The 20423-nt window shown below is 33.3% G+C and overlaps 1 protein-coding gene across 1 annotated transcript; it reads left to right on the top strand.

Moving 5' to 3' along the window:
• The first annotated feature begins 442 nt into the window (after positions 1-442).
• LOC134710654 (uncharacterized) lies at positions 443-2667 on the top strand. The gene is made up of 4 exons (XM_063571042.1): positions 443-719; positions 1160-1413; positions 1838-2015; positions 2498-2667. The coding sequence occupies exons 1-4, from the start codon at positions 443-445 to the stop codon at positions 2665-2667; spliced, it is 879 nt and encodes a 292-aa protein (XP_063427112.1).
• The last annotated feature ends 17756 nt before the right edge of the window (positions 2668-20423 follow it).

Genomic DNA, 20423 nt, shown 5'->3' with positions numbered 1-20423 from the left:
AGGATCAACTCTGAGTGCTTTGGACCATGATGTGTTAAGCAAGGGTTCAATTACTCCTTTTGTTAGTTTGAATGTTCAAATACTTGAAGAAAAGGGAGGGTCATTTTACCAAGGAAAAGTAAATGTTACATATAAAGATTCTATTTTCCAAGCCAGCAGTCCATGGCGTCATGCTGCTGAAATGCAAAGAAATTTACTATTTGCAGAAGAGGTATCACCTGTACTCATGCTATTTTCAGACGGTGGGCCCGACCACCGTATCACATATCACTCTGTGAAACTGTCATTAATCATACTATTCAAAAACTTAGATTTAGATATTCTTATTGCTGGTCGCACTGCTCCTGGGCACTCCTGGATTAATCCTGTGGAAAGAATCATGAGTACACTTAACATTGCATAACAAAATGCAGCACTTTCCAGATCAGAATGTACTTCAGATATGGAACAAGTTCTCAGGTCTGTAAATTATTTGGCTGAAATTAGAAAGAAAGCAGAAAGAGTACCAAATCTAAAAGGAGAATGGCTTGAATCACTTGGATCCATCATTGAAGTTCTACAGAACCGTACTGAAAGATTGGAAATAAAAGGCCAACCATTCAAATGTCATAAAGCATCTTCTGATGAGAATGTTTTTGAGTTTGAATCACAAGTACATAATATAGACGCAGCTATAGAAATTGGAAAATATCAGATGAAGGATCTAGCCAAAAAAGCAGGTACTTTGAAACTAGGTTTTACTTATGTATAAGTTATAGCTTGTTGTTCAGTGTGAGCCAAGGCTCTGTGTTGAAGGCCATACTTTGACGTTAACTTTCATTTATATGTTGTGACTTGGATGGAGAGTTGTCTCATTAGCGCTCATACCACATGTTATTCAAGTCAGATTTATAGTACATCAAATAAGTAGACAATTATATGAGGGACACCAAACTTTAATAAACAAAACAATGTCAGACAAGACAACAGACAGTAGTTTTAATAATTGAAAAAAAGGAGAGATGATGTCAGAGCCCAAGACACAAAATGCGTCTTCACTGTCAAACTAAATAAAAATGCAAACACCTACAATAGCAGGTACCAGCAGTTCCTGGCTCATGCACAACACCAACCTGACCATGTAAATATGTATTAGTGATATGATATTTTTCTATTTCAGATTACCAGAAATTTTTGGCCACACATTGTCTACAGCGAAACTACATTTTCCAAATACGTAAATGTGGGAATGCAGAATGCTGTAGACCAAGGCGGTGTCAGCAACAGGAGTTTCCACCATTACCTGATCCTGTGTTATCACATGATAAAGATCATTTTCAGCCACTAACGGATGTTATTGGGAAAACAACAACAGATTCGGTCAGGCCCTCATCTTCAAACCAAACCGTAGCTTCTGTTGCCGAAGCACTTCAGGTTTGTAATTTTAACATGATTTCCTTTTTAAGGAGTATATAAAAAAGAAAATATTGTGTTGCCAATGAGACGTATGGCCTTGAACAATGAGTATGTGTGTGTATGTTTGACACTAAATTTAAACTCAATGTGTCAGATGTGTTGAAAATTAATAATAAACATAAAAAAGAACTTAAAATGATATATTTTAAAATATGACACTCTGACAGAAAACTGTTAAGCATAGGTAAAAAACAATCTTTACAGTTAAACCTGGAAAAGGGTAAAGTACATACTGCTAATATGCTAGTGTCATTTTAGTGTTGCCATCGGAAATGTACTCAAAAGACCCAAACATGTTGAAAGCTTTATGATTTGTTTTTCCGACAAATATTAAAGTATTTTGTTCTCTCTTCTTATATCCTCATAAAATTCTATATTCTAGGGTTTGAAGAACAACCAACTAACTGCTCAAAACGTGAGGAAAACTATTACTTGTGTTGAATGTGGGAAACCTAGATGTTTGTATTCCAAAAAACAGCTGTCAGTAAGAGAGTCCAGAAATCTCACAAGATTGCCAGAAAAACATGATTACACCTGTGGTGCTTTAATTACACCTGATGGTATTGCTTTTAAAAATTATTCTGCCTTTTTTCCAATGCCAGGTTAAAATGATTCTGACAGTTAACATTGAAGATACATGTACATTGTATAGACAAAAAAACAAGAAACACAGAAACACTGTGTTATAATAGAGACACATATTTAATTGTATAAGATCATTTATTTAAAAATGCACTTTAATAGTTTCCATTGAAGCATGTTTAAAACTGAACTCGGTGAGACAGGCAGTGCTAGCCTGATAGTACTTCAATGGCTACTTGCATATTCTTTTGCAAAACAAATAGAATTCTGTACTCATTAAACAGTCAATGAATGAATTTGATATTGCATTCAATGTTTTTTTCACAATCTGGCTTTTACCACATTATGATCATGGTTTAGTAAATTCATGTTTATTAATATTAAATGTTAAGTTTAATACATGTTTTTCAGATACCTCTGTCTGACACATTGAAACATATTTATATTTTATTTCATATAGGAGATGCACTGCAAGGCTTAGTATTTGTAAGACTGCAGCTTAGTTGCAACTCCCATATTGAATTCCCATATTATTCTGCAAACAACACTCGGAAGGACATGTGCTGCCATTGTGCAGCAGAAGGATCAGGAACTTATGAAAACATTCCAAGTGGTTTTGCCTGTGTGTGAACAGTGCCATGCAGCTGGCAAAGAAACCACAAAGAGAAACCCAATAAAGAATTTATAGACTTTGATACATATTAGTTTGAAATGTTTTATCATAAAAAAAAAGAATTTGGTTCTTGCTGTTTGTTCCTTTAATATGTTGCATTTAATAAATCTGTCAGATATTTTAATGTCATATCTTCCTCTTTTTATTCTGTGAAAACCAGCCTGGAAAATATAAAGCTAAATGTAAAAAAAAATTCCTACCTACCTACACACCTGCTGATAGTGTGGGTAGGCAATGCCAAACAAACAATTTCTTAAGGGTGGCCTAATGAAAGTGAAGTATTAGATAATAACAGAAAACAAAACCCGAATACATAATGATAAGACCCACTCAGAATAGACACATCCGACTCAGTCCAGGCCTCAACGCAATAAATCATAAAAATTACGTCACATACGATGGAGAAAAGGCACAAAAATAACGTTACATTTGAATTTATGAAATTTCCGAAACAGCACAAAAATGACGTCACATATGAAAAACTATAATTCCAAAGTAAAATAAAATAAGAATTAATTTAAGATTATATAAGAACTAAATACTGATACTACATTTAAACACAATGGCTTTGCATATTGCAATTCTCCCATAACACAATATTAATAAAGTTATCCCTATAAATATTAACATGATATTCAATAATTACATCACTGGGTCGATGCCACTGCTGGTGGAGATTTATTTCCCCGAGGGTAACACAAGCCCAGGAGTCAGCACGTTTTGTGCTGACATGAATTGTCATTGATATGGTTATATTTATAAATTTACCGTTAACAAATTTTTCTATTTTTTGAAATACTATTAAAGGCTTTTCTACCTCAGGCATAAATTACCCTAATAGCTGTATTTGGCAAAACTTTTAGGCATTTTGGTCCTCAATGCTCTTCAACTTCGTACTTTATTTGGTCTTTTAATTTTTTGGGATTTGAGCGTCACTGATGAGTCTTTTGTAGACGAAACGCGCGTCTGGCGTATACTAAATTTAGTCCTAGAATCTATGATGAGTGTATTTACAACCACTGGGTCGATGCCACTGCTGGTGGAGATTTATTTCCCCGAGGGTATCACAAGCCAATTTGTCAGCACTTTTTATGCCCCACCTACGATAGAAGGGGGTATTATGTTTTCTGGTCTGTGGCTTCCTTCGTTCAGGTTTAAGTTTTTGGTCAAGGTAATTTTTTGATGAAACTGAAGTCCAAAAAATTGGAAACTTAGTACAATTGTTGCTTATGATATGATCTTTCGAATTTTACAGCCAAATTAGACTTTTGACTTCAATTTCACGGTCCACTGAACATAGAAAATGAAAAGGGAAGTTTCAGGGTTAGTTTTTGGTCAAATTGAAGTCCTATCAACTTGAAACTTAGAACATATGTTCCCTATAATTATATCTTTCTAATTTTAATGCCAAATTAGATTATTACCCAATCTCACGGTCCATGCAACATGCAAAAGGATAATGCAAGTGGGGCATCGGTGTACTTTGGACACATTCTTGTTTGTGCTGACATGAATTGTCATTGAAATGGTTATATTTATAAATTTACTGTTAACAAATTTTTCAATTTTTAGCTCACCTTTCCTAAAAAAAAATGTGAGCTTTTCTCATCACTTGGCGTCCGTCGTCGTCTGTCGTCGTTTACAATTTTTCAATCATCTTCTCCCCTGAAACTACTGAATGGATTTGGATGAAACTTAGCATGATTGTTTCTTAGATTATCCTGCACAAAGTTCGTGCTTCGATTTTTGATCCGTCAAAAAACATGGCCGCCGTTACTTAAAATAGAACATAGGGGTCAAATGCATTTTTGGCTTATATCTCAAAAACGTAAATCTGACATTGGGTAAAATGTTCATTAGGTCAAGATCTATTAGCCCTGAAATTTTCAGATGAATCAAACAACCCATTGTTGGGATGCTGCCACTTAATTGGTAATTTAAGGAATTTTTCAGTTTTTGGTCATTATCTTGAATATTATTATAGATAAAGATAAGCTGTAAACAGCAAAAATTATCAGTAAAGTTAGATCTACAAATAAGTAAATATGAATAAAATTGTCAATTGACCCTAATTTTGTTGTCCTTTAATGATAATTTTCACAATTTGTTCATCATATTTGCTAACTTTAAAGAATCTTCTTTAAACTACTCAACCAAATTCAACCAAACTTCAACTAAATGATCAGTAGGGTGTATAAAATAAAGTTTGTGTTTTATTTTCTATTTCGTCAAAAAGCATGGCCGTCATGGCTAAAAATAGAACACAGGGTAAAATGCAGTTTTTGGCTTATATCTCGAAAACTCGAGCATTTAGAGCAAATAAGACAAGAAATTTAAGTATTTATTAGGTCAAGGTCTACCTGTCCTGAAATTTTCAGCCGAATTGGGTAACTGGTTTTTCAGGTAAAATGCCCCTGAATTGATAATTTTAAAGAAATTTTGCCGTTTTTGGTTATTATCTTGAATATCATTATAGATACAGATAAACTATTTATAGCAAAAATGTTAAGCAAAATAAGATCTACAAATAAGTCGATTTGACCAAAATTGTCAATTGACCCCTTAAGGAGTTATTGCCCTTTAAAGACTTTTTTTACAATTTGTTCATCATGTTGACTTACTTTAAAAAAAATCTTCTCCTTTGAAACTGCAGTATCAATTTCAGCCAAACTTAGGCTAAATAAGTTTCAGAGTATCTAGTATAAATTTTATATTTTATTTCCTTGTATGTCGAGAAACATAGCTCCTATGGCTAAAATAGAACATAGGAGAAAACAGGACGATTCAAAGAACATTAAAATAAATTGAAAAGCCAAAATAATCATTGATGAGAGATTTAACCAAAAAAATTAAGGTGAGCGATTCAGGCTCTTCAGAGCCTCTTGTTTGAAATACTAAGGCTTTTCTACCTCAGACATACATTACAAATGATTTACATAACAGACACATGTATAAAAGTTTAGGGTCTTTTATAGTTAAAAATTATATAATTGATACATTAAATTTGATGTTTATAGGTTAACATATTTCCTACATTTTCTACATTTGAAAATGCCTGTACCAAGTCAGGAATATGACAGTTCTTGTCCATTCGTTTTTGATGCGTTTTGTTTTTTGATTTTGCCATGTGATTATGGACTTTCCAAATTGATTTTCCTCTGAGTTCAGTATTTTTGTGATTTTACTTTTATACTAGTGAATGATTGAGTGTTTATGTTCCGGACCATATGAGTATTTGGACCATACGCGTATGGTCATGACCATATGCTTATACTCATATGGTCCGACCGTACGCGTATGGTCGGCCCATATGAGTATTATACTCGTTTGGTTATTAACGGGCCGGACCATATGAGTATTTGGACCATATAGGTATTTTTTCAAATATACAATAGAAATAATGCAATAAACTTTATCTTAAAAACAAATGTGTTTACAAAAAAATGTATTAATTTTACATGTCAAAAGCTACATAAACATTAAATATTGATGCCACAGTCAGTTGATCTTAGTTTTCATCGCTAATTGTATTCGTGTATGCTTTTGTATACTTAAAATGAAATTCACACGGTACCATACATGTAGTTTTTCTGAGATTGCTTGTTTTGGCTGCGTGCAGTGATATCGACTCGGACAATTCCGATGTGTCTACGGTGTTTTTGAGAAACTCGAGATCTCCAATATCGTAAAATGAATTTCACAGATCAAATTAGATAAAGACAGATTCAGTGGCTATTTTATGGCTCTTAAATGCTATTTAACCGTCTTATAATTAAGATTAAATAGAAGTATAGAAAACAAGAGGCTCTCAAGAGCCTGAATCGCTCACCTTAATTCTTTTGGTTAAATCTCTCATCAATGATTATTTTGGCTTTTCAATTTACGTGTATGGTCCAGATACTCATATGGTCCGGAACATATATATATATTTGTCATTTCATTAAATTAAAAAATCTTTGAATTAATACACATTTAATAATACACATTCATCTTTTTTTTTATATGTTTAATGTACTTACACATTTGATGTTATGTAAATGGGGGTAAAGTATTGTTGACAATCATGGAGTGAGAGTCAAGAATTAATAAAGGGTATACAATGCCTAAATGTTTATATTTTGTGATTATACTGTTTCTTGGGTTTAATTCTTCACATGACTTTTTAATATACAGGTACAATGTACTAGTTAACTCTTCCACGGCCACTTTGTGTCTATCCTAGTTACTAAAAATCCTTGCCACACAAGAAACCACTATTTTAAATGCATCAATATCTTCTTGGGTCAATAACTACCTGTTAAATTACCACCTGGAAGGTTCGACCTACATTTTTTTTTAATTACATTGTCTTGAATTAGATTAAAAGTGTCTACTATACTTACGTTGGAATCTCCCAATTATTTACACAGGAATACGCGAATAAATAATAACAAACGAACAACCAACGTTAATGTGTTTGAAATGCCGATCGCGCTATGAAATATTTAACAAGTTAAATACCAATTTTCTTATTCCTCGACGTGTGCAACAGCTTCACTCTTCAAATCCATATAAATAATGGCTGGACAGAAGTTGACGTCAACAATGGGAAAGTAAAAGCACGGAAATAAATATAACGTAACGTCGTGTAAATTGTACTATTAGCTATGCAGTAATGAATTTACCATCTTGCCCAAACACAATTTCTTATTGGTTCAAATTTAAACCGTTGTATATTCTGTTTTAAAACTTATTGATTTGACCATACATTGGGATGTAAAAGCACCCGGCCATGTCCACTTGTATTTGTAGAAAAACTGTATCCATCTTATGAGTTCGGCCTTTTTTCTACTGTATTTTCTAATTCGTTCTTATTTTGTACTGTTACACCTCTTTCTCAGATTAGGGGGAGTGATGGGATCCTGCTAACATGTTAAACCCCACCCCATTCTGTATGCATGTGCTAGTTCCAATCCGGGGGCCTGTAATTCAGTGGTTGCTGTTTGTTTAAATGTTACATATTTGTTTTACATTCACATTTGGTACATATATTAGGCAATTAGATATTATTCGTCCCAATGTGAACACAAAATATTTACACAAAATATCCATTCCTATATCGAACTGTTAAAAGAGCTCATCAAAGGCATAAAATTTACTAGGCACCAATTCATCATGTTTATGAACATAATGAATAACGTTAAAATAAATTCAAAAAATTCTTACTATTTGTAAGTCAAATATTCACAATTTGTATCTTCATTTCATAAAAAATAATTCACCTATTTGGTCTGTTGCAATTTCTTCATAAAAAAGGCAGCTTTTGTCCCTCGTATGACATTAGTAATTGGTAGTACATGTTTGACCATTTGCTTAACAGTCTTTTTTACAATAAAGGTAGTGTCGTCCATACAATTTATAATAATGTATGGCTCTTTCATTTCAGCATATACACCAATTTTCAGGTTGTGTCATTCAATCACTATGGATGTCCCACTGTAAACATCATTCCTTTTCTTTGATTTTACATAATTGTTCTTCTTTTGCTACGGAACAATGTTTTTCAAATCCTTGAAGGCTATTTCAAAATCTGCTTGATTCTCATGTTACGGGACTATAACAAATTCGTTAAAGTAATTGAGTATATATAATTTTGGGCTTGGGTATGCATAGAATTACAGCTTGTAATGGAAGAGTTACTTCCCTTTCAAAGGTGAAGAAGTTTGGTACAACTACAGTCGTTGAAAGAACTGATGATCTGTAATAAATCGGTACAACATGCACAAAACAATATTGACAATAAAATTAAAGGTACCAATTTTCTTGCACCAGATGCACATTTCAACAGTACATGTCTCTTCAGTGATGCTCGTGGCCAAAATATTTGAAATTTAAAGCCTTTATGACAGATGAAGAGCTATATTCCAAAAGGTCCAAAAAGAATAGCCAAATCTGTGAAAGGAATCAGAGCTTGGCATGAGGGAGATACATTCCTTAATTTATAATAATTTCTAATATTTGTAACAGCAAATTTAATTAACTCAAAAAATCCGTATTTTCATGCCAGTATCGAAGTACTGGCTACTGGGCTGGTGACACCCTCGGGTACTAATAGTCCACCAGCAGAAGCATCGACCCAGTGGTAGTAATAAAATTAACGGTACCAATTGTCATTACCAGATGCGCGTTTCGACAATACATGTCTCTTCAGTGATGCTCGTGGCCAAAATATTTGAAATTTAAAGCCTATATAGTTATCAAAAGTACCAGGATTATAATTTTATACGCCAGACGCGCGTTTCGTCTACATAAGACTCATCAGTGACGCTCAGATCAAAATAGTTAAAATGCCAAACACCCAAAATTCCAAAAAGTTATGCCAAATACGGCTAAGGTAATCTACTCCTGGGGTAAGAAAATCCTTAGGTTTTCGAAAAATTCAAAGTTTTGTAAACAGAAAATTTATAAAAATGACCATATAATTGATATTCATGTCAACACCGAAGTGCTGACTACTGGGCTGGTGATACCCTCGGGGACGAAACGTCCACCAGCAGTGGCATCGACCCAGTGGTGTAAATAGTTATCAAAAGTACCAGGATAACAGATGAAGAGCTATAACCCAAGAGGTCCAAAAAGAATAGATACATTCCTTAATTTACAACAATTTCTAATATTTTGTAACAACAAATTTCAACAACTCAAAAGATCCGTATTTTCATGTGTGATCAAAACAAATATACACAATATGAAGAAATGTAAAAAAAAAAAAAAAAAAAGGGGGGGGGGCTGGTCGGAACAGCAGTAAACATTGTGTTTTAATCTTAAAACAATAAAGTACATCAACAAAGATTTATAAACAGGTATAGACACAGTACATTTAAATGGCGATTAACGAGAGAACACGCTTATTAACCATGGTACAATAACGGGATTTATAAGTACCGAACAACGTCAAATGGATATTGCCAAAAGAGACTAGATAATACAAGTAATAATTATCAGAAACAAATAAATGAACACCATCACACAGTATAAGAAATCAACAGCAGTACCAAAAATCTATTAAGATCATGATGATTAATCAACAAGGTCTTCTTATCTAACAATCTGTGACATACCTCTACATCAACTATGTGTTGTTTTAAAATGTCTTAAATAGTATATAAAAGCTTTCCGGTTGTTGAACTTGCATGGTGATGGAACTTTTTAAAGCTTCAAAACCTATTATGATATTGGTGTCATTGATGGGTCTCATGTAGACGAATAAATTCATCATAAATACGCGTCTGGCGTATTAATTAATAGGCCTGGTACCTAAAAAAAAATGATAGAAGTTATAAACAAACTTGACTGTCTATACGTCTTTAATAGTTCAAAATAACGATATGGATTATTTTCAATCTGGAATCCTCTGGACTTGACAAAGTAATATTGATAATATTAGAATGATAACACATTTATTTCAAAAAAAATCTTTAACCTTAGTCTTTTCAGTTATTTAGTGTCGCAAATTAAAAGAACGACGAAAGATAAACACTTGGTTTAATAGCTTCTTTGTGAGCAGCAACTCTCTATCAAGAAAATCATGATAGGAAATACAAGCACGAAAATATTGTATCAATTGGGAGATATATACGCTGTTTGCAGGTGCTGAAGGAATGTTGCTACTTCAAAATGGAAAGATGAAATCACAAAGGACACGGCATCGGGTCATACGAAAAGGATTCAACATATGTAAAACAATCAAAGTTTTTTTCTACATCCAAGCGTGAAAGAAATATGGATCCTGTGGTCTTTTCCCGCTCGGCAGAAAACGTGGGATATCTGTTTGGTAATGCCGGATGAACAAGTACGCAGCCACGTCTAGTCAGAATAACGACGTTCATCCCAAACTTAATATGAAACAGCAAGATAGCTATAGCTATGAATGTTAAGAATTAATTGCATAAACTCATTGAGGGGTTTTTCAGTGTTGGAAGCTAAGCAATATTCGTCATCTTTGCAACATGTTCTTATTTGTTGGAAGCTAAGCAATATTAGTCATCTTTGAAACATGTGCTTATTGTCCCGATAATTCTTTGTTGTGGAGCAAAATTTATGATGTCAAATTAATTCTATTTACAGAGAATTAAAATCCGAAATTTAAGTCTGGTGTGTAATGTATTTATTTATTTTTAAAGTCACGTGATTTTATACGCATAAATTTTATCCATTTATTTATAAGATAATCAGTTTAAACTCTATCTGCATATAACAAATCGCAGTATGATCTCAAATCGAGTCGAGACAATATATTTATAAAGCTGATGGCTTAAACATCTCAGGTTTTGTGAAAATTTCTGTTTGCCTCAACAACTTGTTACTGCTAAATTCATTCCTTATTATGAATGTTACTTCTTGAAAATGTTTAAATTCGCTAAAAATGTATTCCAGAAAGAAAAAAAACAATACTATAGACAATCATTTGGAAATTTTGAAATATAACATTAGCAAAACAGATGATAGGTTATAAATGGCTATGTCCACTAAAGAAGAGGAAAAAGTACATGCTGTCGTCTGGGCATTGTGAGTACAGCAGTATTTGAGTGTATTCTAGAAGATAAAGTGGACAAAAAGGCCGATGAAGCAAAGGGGGCAGTTTGGAAAATGGAATTAAGTCAGCAATGATAATAACGAGAGAAATAGTATTTTCTGGCTTTTGTGTGGCCATTGCTGTATTTGAGTAAAATCTTGAAGATATACTTGACAAAAAGGCCGCTGAAGTGAAGGGAACAGTTTGGAAAAATAGTTAGTTGAACAGATGATAGGTAATAAATGGCTATGTCCACTAATGAAGATGTAAAGGTACATGATGTCGTCTGGCCATTGTGAGTACAGCAGTATTTGAGTGTACTCTAGAAGATAAACTGGACAAAAAGGCCGATCAAGCAAAGAGGGCAGTTTGGAAAATGGAATTAAGTCAGGAATGATAATAACGAGAGCGAAATTGTCTTTTCTGACTTTTGAGAGGCCATTGCTGTATTTGAGTGTAATCATTAAGATATACTTGACAATAAGGCCGCTGAAGTAAAGGGAACAAGTTGGAAAAATAGTTAATTGAACAGATGATAGGTTATAAATGGCTATGTCCACTAAAGACGATGTAAAGGTACATGCTGTCGTCTGGCCATTATGAGTACAGCAGTATTTGAGTGTACGCTTGAAGACATACTAGACAAAAAGGCAGATGAAGCAAAGGGGGCAGTTTTGAAAATGGAATTACGTCGGTAATGATAGTAACGAAAGCGAAATTGATTCTGTCATTGTATTTAAGCCTACATCTGTTCACAGATTTGTCTATTATTACGTTTGATAGTCTCTCTTTTAGTTTAAGAGTAAGATGCGGGGAGACATCTGTGGTCTTCAATAGTAGACAAGCGTAAACAGCATGTGTCGCTTAATCCGTGAATTATTAAAGCTTGCAGCCATTAAAGAAGAAATAAAATTGAGTATAGAAATTGGGAATGTGTTAAAGAGACAAGAACCCAACCATAGAAATAACAACAATTGACACTACCAACTATGTTTTTGATACAGTCTATAAAGAATAATTTCGTGAATTATCTTTTTCTTTCTTTTTGAAATTTTATATATGAAAACCAGTGTTCAAAATGTAGAAATTGAAGATTTTTCTTATTTTACCAATTATTTAGTCATATTTTAATAAAAAAAAGTATGAAATGAAGAGAAGATTCCAGAAAAAGACGAGGATATTTTAACAGAAAGTATAAACAATAAAGAAAAAAGTACAATCACAAAAATACTGAACTCAGAGGAAAATCAACTAGGAAAGTCCATAATCACATGGCAAAATCAAATAACAAAACGCATCAAAAACGAATGGACAAGAACTGTCATATTCCTGACTTGGTACAGGCATTTTCAAATGTAGAAAATGGTGGATTAAACCTGGTTCTATAGCGCTAACCCTCTCACTTTAATAACAGTTTCATAAAATTCCGTTATATTTACATGATGCGTTAAATAAACAGTCACAATTAATAAAATAGTCAAAATATGGGTACATCAGTCATCATCGTATAACAATTTTAAAAGGGGACAAGTTAACCGAACACAAAAAACATTTATCTACGAACGCATTAATTGATATGATTGTTGACGTCAGAAAATTTTATACGTCACATAAATTTGTCGTTCAATGTGCATACAAACAGTTTTAAAATTCATATATGCAATGTTAGCATACAGGGTTAAAAATCAATAGTATGTAAGAATAAATTTCAGAATTAGACCGAGATTTTAACTAGTCCAAAAGTTATATGTAGAATTTATAAGATTCCAAAAACAGTTGATTCGACTACGCGATTGAATGATTTTGACGTTTGTGGTTTAATGTATATATACTTCATATCAGAAATGTATCATAATGACATAAAAAAAACAAAAAAACAATATCATACTGACTGGATCTTCTAAAGTACAAAGTCACGTTATAAGAACAAAAGAAATACAAAACGTCGCATAAACAAAACGAACCACTAAAAAATGAAAGCCAATACAAACATGTTGTCGAGATGTATAAGTACCGAGCCACGTCAAACGGACATCACTTAAAACCATTCAACAGTAAAAGTAATATTAATAATAGAACAAAGACAATTGAAAGAACAACAAAACACGTTGTTCAGATGATAAACAACATCAGTACGCAGAATCTATACATAAAGCCCATCGTGTATTATTTGAGAAGTTGATACGGAATATTTATCAACAAGGTCTTTGTACCTTCTGATGAACTTTTTAGAAAAAGGACGAGACGTTCTTTGACATATCCCTGGTTCATAAACTTTCTACTCAGATACTGATGACGTTTCACAAATTCTGAGTAGGAACTGCAAGCTCTTGAATATCGATTAAGTTTGGAAACATATATCCCATATGCAGGTGAAGTTGGTATATTGCTACTAAGGTGGGGGAAATTTATAATTTCCAAATTAAAACCTTCTCGTTTGTCATAAATTCTGGTACTGAGATGACTGTGTAAGTCAAATTCGAGATATAAGTCTAAAAATAGGGCGGAGGAAGCCCTGTCTGTTTCTTTAATCTCTAGTTCTGTGGGATATATTATTATGTCTTTGACATATCCCTGGTTCAAAAACTTTCTACTCAGACACTGATGACGTTTCACAAATTCTGAGTAGGAACTGCAAGCTCTTGAATATCGAATAAGTTTGGAAACATATATCCCATATGCAGGTGAAGTTGGTATATTGCTACTAAGGTAGGGGAAATTTATAATTTCCAAATTAAAACCTTCTCGTTTGTCATAAATTCTGGTACTGAGATGACTGTGTAAGTCAAATTCGAGATATAAGTCTAAAAATAGGGCGGAGGAAGCCGTGTCTGTTGTTTCTTTAATCTCTAGTTCTGTGGGATATATTAATGAAACCCAATCAGAAAAGTTCGGATCATCAATATATCTAAAAGTGAAATTTAATAATCTGGCTACTTTGATCCTCTTGTTTTTGACAAGTGTCTGCGGACTATGCGGTATTGGCTTTGCTCATTGTTTAAGGCCGTACAGTTACTGTATAACAGTACTGTAGTTGAAGAGTTGCCATCGTCAAATCAAAATTGACGGTGGCAACTCTTCAACTACAGTACTGTTATTCTGATTCTAATGCATTACATAAAGAAATAACACGATAAAAATTGGGAAAATGTCTTATTGGACATATAAAAAAAATCAGCATAACTCCATAAGTGATTTTGGCGCAAAGACGTCATACAAATGAACATTTACAAACTGGAGGTTATGACGTTACCTGTACGCTTCAAATTCGGATAAAATTACATTAAAACGTCGAATTCGAGGTAGGTGCTGTTTAATTTTCGATTGTATAATAGTAATCGAACATTTGTCGATTCAATCATCAAAATGGTTTTCCCTCCTTTTTTACGCCTGGTCAACTGTGGATTTGACAGCAACTTTTGGCAAATGAAAAAAATTGTTACATACAAATTGCATCACAATAACTTAAAGCTACTAATGTCTGTGTAATTTTGGTCTCTGGTGGAGAGTTGTCTCATTGACATTTACACCACATCTTTCTTTTGTAGATGTTAAGTCTGACTCTGCAGTATGGGTATTGTTCTTTGAAGGCGAAACAATTTTATTGGTCTCTTTTGGTGATTTTTCTCGGTAACCTATAGCTGTTAATGTGGTCTTTTGGGGACACTTGACAATCATACCACATCTTCTTTTTTTTTTATGGTAACTAAATTTTATAACTGATCAATTGAAAAAGCTTAAGAAAGACTAAATGTAACTGAATACCACTTTGCTTATTTTAATAGCACTTTTACTTTTACATGCTTCACCAAATGCAATTCTTGAATAGCAATCAACAATGTTACATATGCATTGAAATCCTTGATGAGGTAGCATCTTCTTAAGGTCAATTTGCCATCTTGAATTTGGATAAGTTGCTGGTATTGGGCTTCTTGTTCTTTCTGTTTTTTGGTAGATATAGCGCTTTTACATTGTTCACAATCCACGTAAAGATCAAATAAAAGCTTCACGTTTCCCCGAAATCTCCGAATAGATTCATAAATGCTGTGAGATTTGCTGTGAACTAATGCATGATTCTTTTTTACTAAGTTAACTAAATCCTCCTTTAGAAGACATTTCCTCTGAGGAGTAGCTAGGTCAATACTTTTTTTTATACAAATGATTTGAAGTAAAATCATAGAAATGATTTCCAACTATTTCACTATTCTATCGTTCAACTGTTCCTTGCAAAACTTGATTGTTTTTGCTGACCCACATTTCGGATTTTCTGCTTTTAATTTGCAAATGGACACTACCTTTGCATAGTCCCTCCAAAACGCTTCTGGGTTAGAGTCCTTTAGAAACCGGTTTCTTCTTTTCCTTTGCTAATAAAAAACCTTCATCTGGAATGGTATTCATGGGTTCCGCCGTTTTCAAAATCGGCAGCGGTAGTGACGTCATAATAAAGTTAACGGTACCAATCTTCTTGCACCAGATGCGCATTTCGATAATACATCTTCAGTGATGCTCGTGGCCAAAATATATGAAATCCAAAGCTTATATAAAAGATAAAGAGCTATAATCCAAAAGGTCATAAGGCGTTATTTGATTTTGACATTATAAAAACTCTTTTTCCCAGATAAATAGGCGAAAAAATTTGGGAAAAACAAAACCTGCTATAGATTTGAGGCATTACGTCATATAAACCATAGATTAGGAATCCGCCATAGATTTGGAACCCGCCATAGATTTAAATCCTACAAATATAATAATTTACAGAGTCAAATTAAAGAAGACTATAAAACATAGTATGCGCAACAAACAATATCAGTACCTAAAATCTAAAAAGACCGTCGTGTTTTGTCAACAAGGCATTGACATCTTCCGACAATACACCTTATCGCTATTTGTCCGCCATTAATACTGGATATCACACAGGTTCCCGTAAAATGCTGACGTCATAAAACAAAATATCTGACGCCACAATGGCAAAGTGATTGTTATTTGGGTCAAAAGGTCAAGCGGCCGGCCGAGTAGACTAATAGCGATAAGGTGTATTGTTTTAGATGAAGAAAGTGATTATACTGGCATACCTCTTGCTCATCAACTTTGTGATAGACCAGGTGACGTTTTATAAAGTATAAGTAGCAGCAGCAAACTTTTGAGGTTTAATAAATTGACGCGGTTGCACGTGACGTTGCTACACTGATATATGACGTCATGGTCTAATCAGTTCGAAAAAGGTTCAAATTCGTTAACATTGACATATTTGTGAACACCTATATACATGATATAGAATCAATGTTTTATGAATATAAAATTATTGTTTTTGAGAATATAACATTTAAGATAAATTCTTAAAATAAAATTTGATTCAAATTTAAATAAAATTTGATTCAAATTTAGAGTTCACTCTGGAAAGCTTAATAATATGAATTATCATCGGTTATCAAATTCTTTAATTTCCTGTTAATGAATTTGTTAACGTTGGCAAAATGAATGAATTTAAAAACAAAATCTAAAACCGTATCACCTTGTTTCTGTAATACAAATAATTATGACGCCTTGGACGGCTGCTTTATAAATATTTTTGGACGCCCTCTTGCGACGTCATAATGCTGAAGCATCCATTTTCGATTGGATATTGGGCGTTGATTGTCTATACTATACTTAGACATACATAAAATATCCACATTTATATAGTAATAAAACCAAAAAAACTATTGCTTTTGATTAATGCAAATAGTTTTGGAACCGGAAGTAGATTTTCCAATCACAAAAAAGGGGGAGGTATGTTTGTTTACGTTTGCGCTGAAATGCGCCTCATTCGATTTCATTAATGTAATAACCAAACTGCTGATCTTAATAAAAACTAACTCCCTTAGTTTTTCCAGCAAAATCTTGTGTTTGAGTTTAAATAGCCAAAATTAGCTATTTTCAATGAAATCATACCTTGAGAAAATAAAGTGAAAGTTAGTCTTGTCTAATATCATTGGAAAGCATGGCTTTCAGTATGTAATCTCGTAATCAAAGTCACGAGATTTGAACATATTAGCCAATGAGAAACGCCGTTACATAAACACCTTCGGTGGGTAATGCAAAATGGCGGCGCCCGTAGTTTGAAAAATACAATGAATCAGAACTTATTCATTTAAAAAAACATCTTTAGATTGAAAGTAATGATTTTATTACAGTTAAACAATACTTACAATTTCGAAAACATCCACTGGTTACAAAAAAAATCCGACTGTAAAATGATCCGATTTAACCTTATGTCAGAAGGTAAATAGCCAGCGGGAGAAAACTCTCGACAGAGCTAATTATATACCTGACAACTTAATTGAAGGCAATATAAAATAAATAATCATAATTTCGTAAAGTTAACTAAAATTGGATTTGTTATATCATTAAGAACCTTTAAAAATCCCGTTCAATTTCATACCAACATAATATAACATTCACACATGGTTTAACCATTGACAACAAGACTTTTTCTTTTGTCAAGTTTGATAGAGTGTGAGACTATTTTTGTTATAAGAACTGACGGCGACTTAATGTTAATTTGATGAATCAATTCTGGATGTGAGCTAAAATTCCTGCACCCCATAGGCTGGACAAGTTTCTCTTTCTGAAGTAACTCAACAAAGTAGATGATATCAACGGTGTTGTTACGTTTCTTCCCAGTACCGCGATAATCAGCCGAACATGAGGAGACACGATACTGGAAGATCTTGTCGATGTCATTCCCTATACCCCCAACTAGGATGGAATGCCTCTTCAAAACGTCTGGTGTTAATGCACTGGCAGCTGCGTCTATCCGATCTGCAAAAAACTTCAATCAGCAAAAATAGTTTCATGCAAGAAATTTAAACGACGATCATCGGTTGTTGTAACTATTTTATACAAGCTCATTGCACAACTTATTTTTACTTCACTTTGTTCAACAAGTTTTCTTTCTTCAAGTTTCGATTAATGATCGAGTCACAATGATGAAAACCAAAATATAAATATTTATTATAACTATTTAATTTCATCTGTTCTACAAATAATTTATAATTTGATATTCTATGCTGTACAGAAATTACGTGGCCGACTTGTGTTTAATTTGCTTGTTGTGAACTATATTAAGTGCAAGTTTCAAGTGGTACATTATATATCTTTATATCTTATTGACCTTTGAATTCTCTGTTTAGGAACTCATTCATGTCCATTTTTATGTTCTTACTTTGGCCTCATCTGTAGTTAACTGTCCTATTCCATATGAGGTCATTCTTTAGTCTCTTTGAAAGCCAACCACTTAAACCTTAAACCAAAATGAAACAAGATTTAGTCTAAAGTTTGGGTTTACGCTTGTGCAAAAATTTCCTCTTGTATCAATTCATTTATTTCCGTCATTTCAGTTTCAGTGTTAAATTTGTTTTTATCTTTCACAAACAATAGCATATATTTGAGATGTCGCTATCCGCCAAAAAATAGGCATATATAGTACTATTTACTTTATACTTAGAACCCTGGTTGTAGAGTATGAATGATTCGTTCATTGTTGAGTAATCTACATCGATTGTCAAAATGAAGTACAGGTAAAAAAAAACTGTTCATTGATAATTTGTATTTTGTCCAATGTACATTTACTCCTTTTACTTTCAATTTATTACTTTGCATGTTATAGTTACGTACCTAAGCTTTCAAAGTCAAGTACAGTAGACAATAGAGTTGTCGAGCTGTATATTGCATTAACCTGAAGCGGGACAGACGAACGAACGGACGCACAGACCAGAAAACATAATGCCCCTCTACAATCGTAGGTGGGGCATAAAAACTAATGATCTTACTGTACACATACTAGCGTTAGGGTATGTACATTTATGTTGTTTGTGCACATTTATATTGCTTTTCATAGACAATGTACAGCGAGAGCAAAGTACCTATATCCAGAGATGATGATATAATGAGAATTGGAAGACTTAGTCTAACTCAAAGTAACGACAAAAGATCCTAATCATAACAGTTAACCATGAACATATTAAAAAAAGGGTTTTAAAAACATCAAGTGCCTAACAATCATCTGGGATGTTGGCATCAATACAAAAACACACACAATAACATAAAAAAAATATCACACAGGAACTTAATAACCTTAAAACCAAATTTCAGTACGCCCTGATATTCCACAAAATTTTCAACTTGGCTATTCTGTGTAAAAAGATTCAAGTGTTCGGTTAACAGAAAGTTGATGAGTAATGAACCTGAAAAGTCATCGCACGGTATAACTCAATGGACTGCCGGACAGACAGAGGTTAAACAGCATACCCCCTTTTTAAAACAGCGGAGGACATTTCAGCGCAAAAAATAGACGTTTCAGCGATGAAGTACAACCCACTTGAGCGCATGTCTTATAGTGGTTTTAAATTTTGCGCTGAAATGTCCTGCGCCCCTTTTTAAAGAGGGGTATATTTATTGGATTATTAAAGATTTAATCATTGCGGGAGTCTTTTTAAACCAATCTTATTTTTTACATATACATAGCATCCGTCTTTGGTTTAATTTTACATTTTTTTTCTTTTTTGAGACGTCCCCTTTAGTAATCCGGGTAATCAGCGGCCATTTGTAGAGAAGACGATCTTCTGTTCCTGCAAAATAATGGTATTTCTATGTTTAAATGGTTTAAATATATCAAATATCTGGAGTTAATGCAACAAAGCTGAAAGATTGTACACCAATAGATATAGGAAGATGTGGTGTGAGTGCCAATGAGACAACTCTACATCCAAATAACAATTTAAAAATTAAACCATTATAGGTTAAAGTACGGCCTTCAACACGGAGCCTTGGCTCACACCGAACAACAAGCAAATATTTAATGAAGTTTCCAGATTTTACACAGAACCAAATTACATTTATTTCAACCATTTTCAAATGAATAATTTCATCCAACCGCTCATTTGGGTTTAGCGTCATGACGTCAATGAGGGAACTAAAAAAATTCAAATATAAAAATACCCTCAGAAGACGGCATGATTATCTGGACTACTTGTTTCTGTTGAAATATGACAGTATTATAAAGAATATGTACATAACCAAGCTTAAAAGTCCATACCGTATACGTAATTAACCTTTCAGGTTTAGAGTATGTTAACGAATTCGTTAACAGTATGTTAATGAATTTGTAAACTTCCTTTC

This window comes from Mytilus trossulus, chromosome 3 (genome assembly GCF_036588685.1).
Source record: "Mytilus trossulus isolate FHL-02 chromosome 3, PNRI_Mtr1.1.1.hap1, whole genome shotgun sequence".
In the NCBI taxonomy this organism is placed as follows: Eukaryota; Metazoa; Mollusca; class Bivalvia; order Mytilida; family Mytilidae; genus Mytilus; species Mytilus trossulus.
This window is presented reverse-complemented; position numbering and strand designations above follow the sequence as displayed.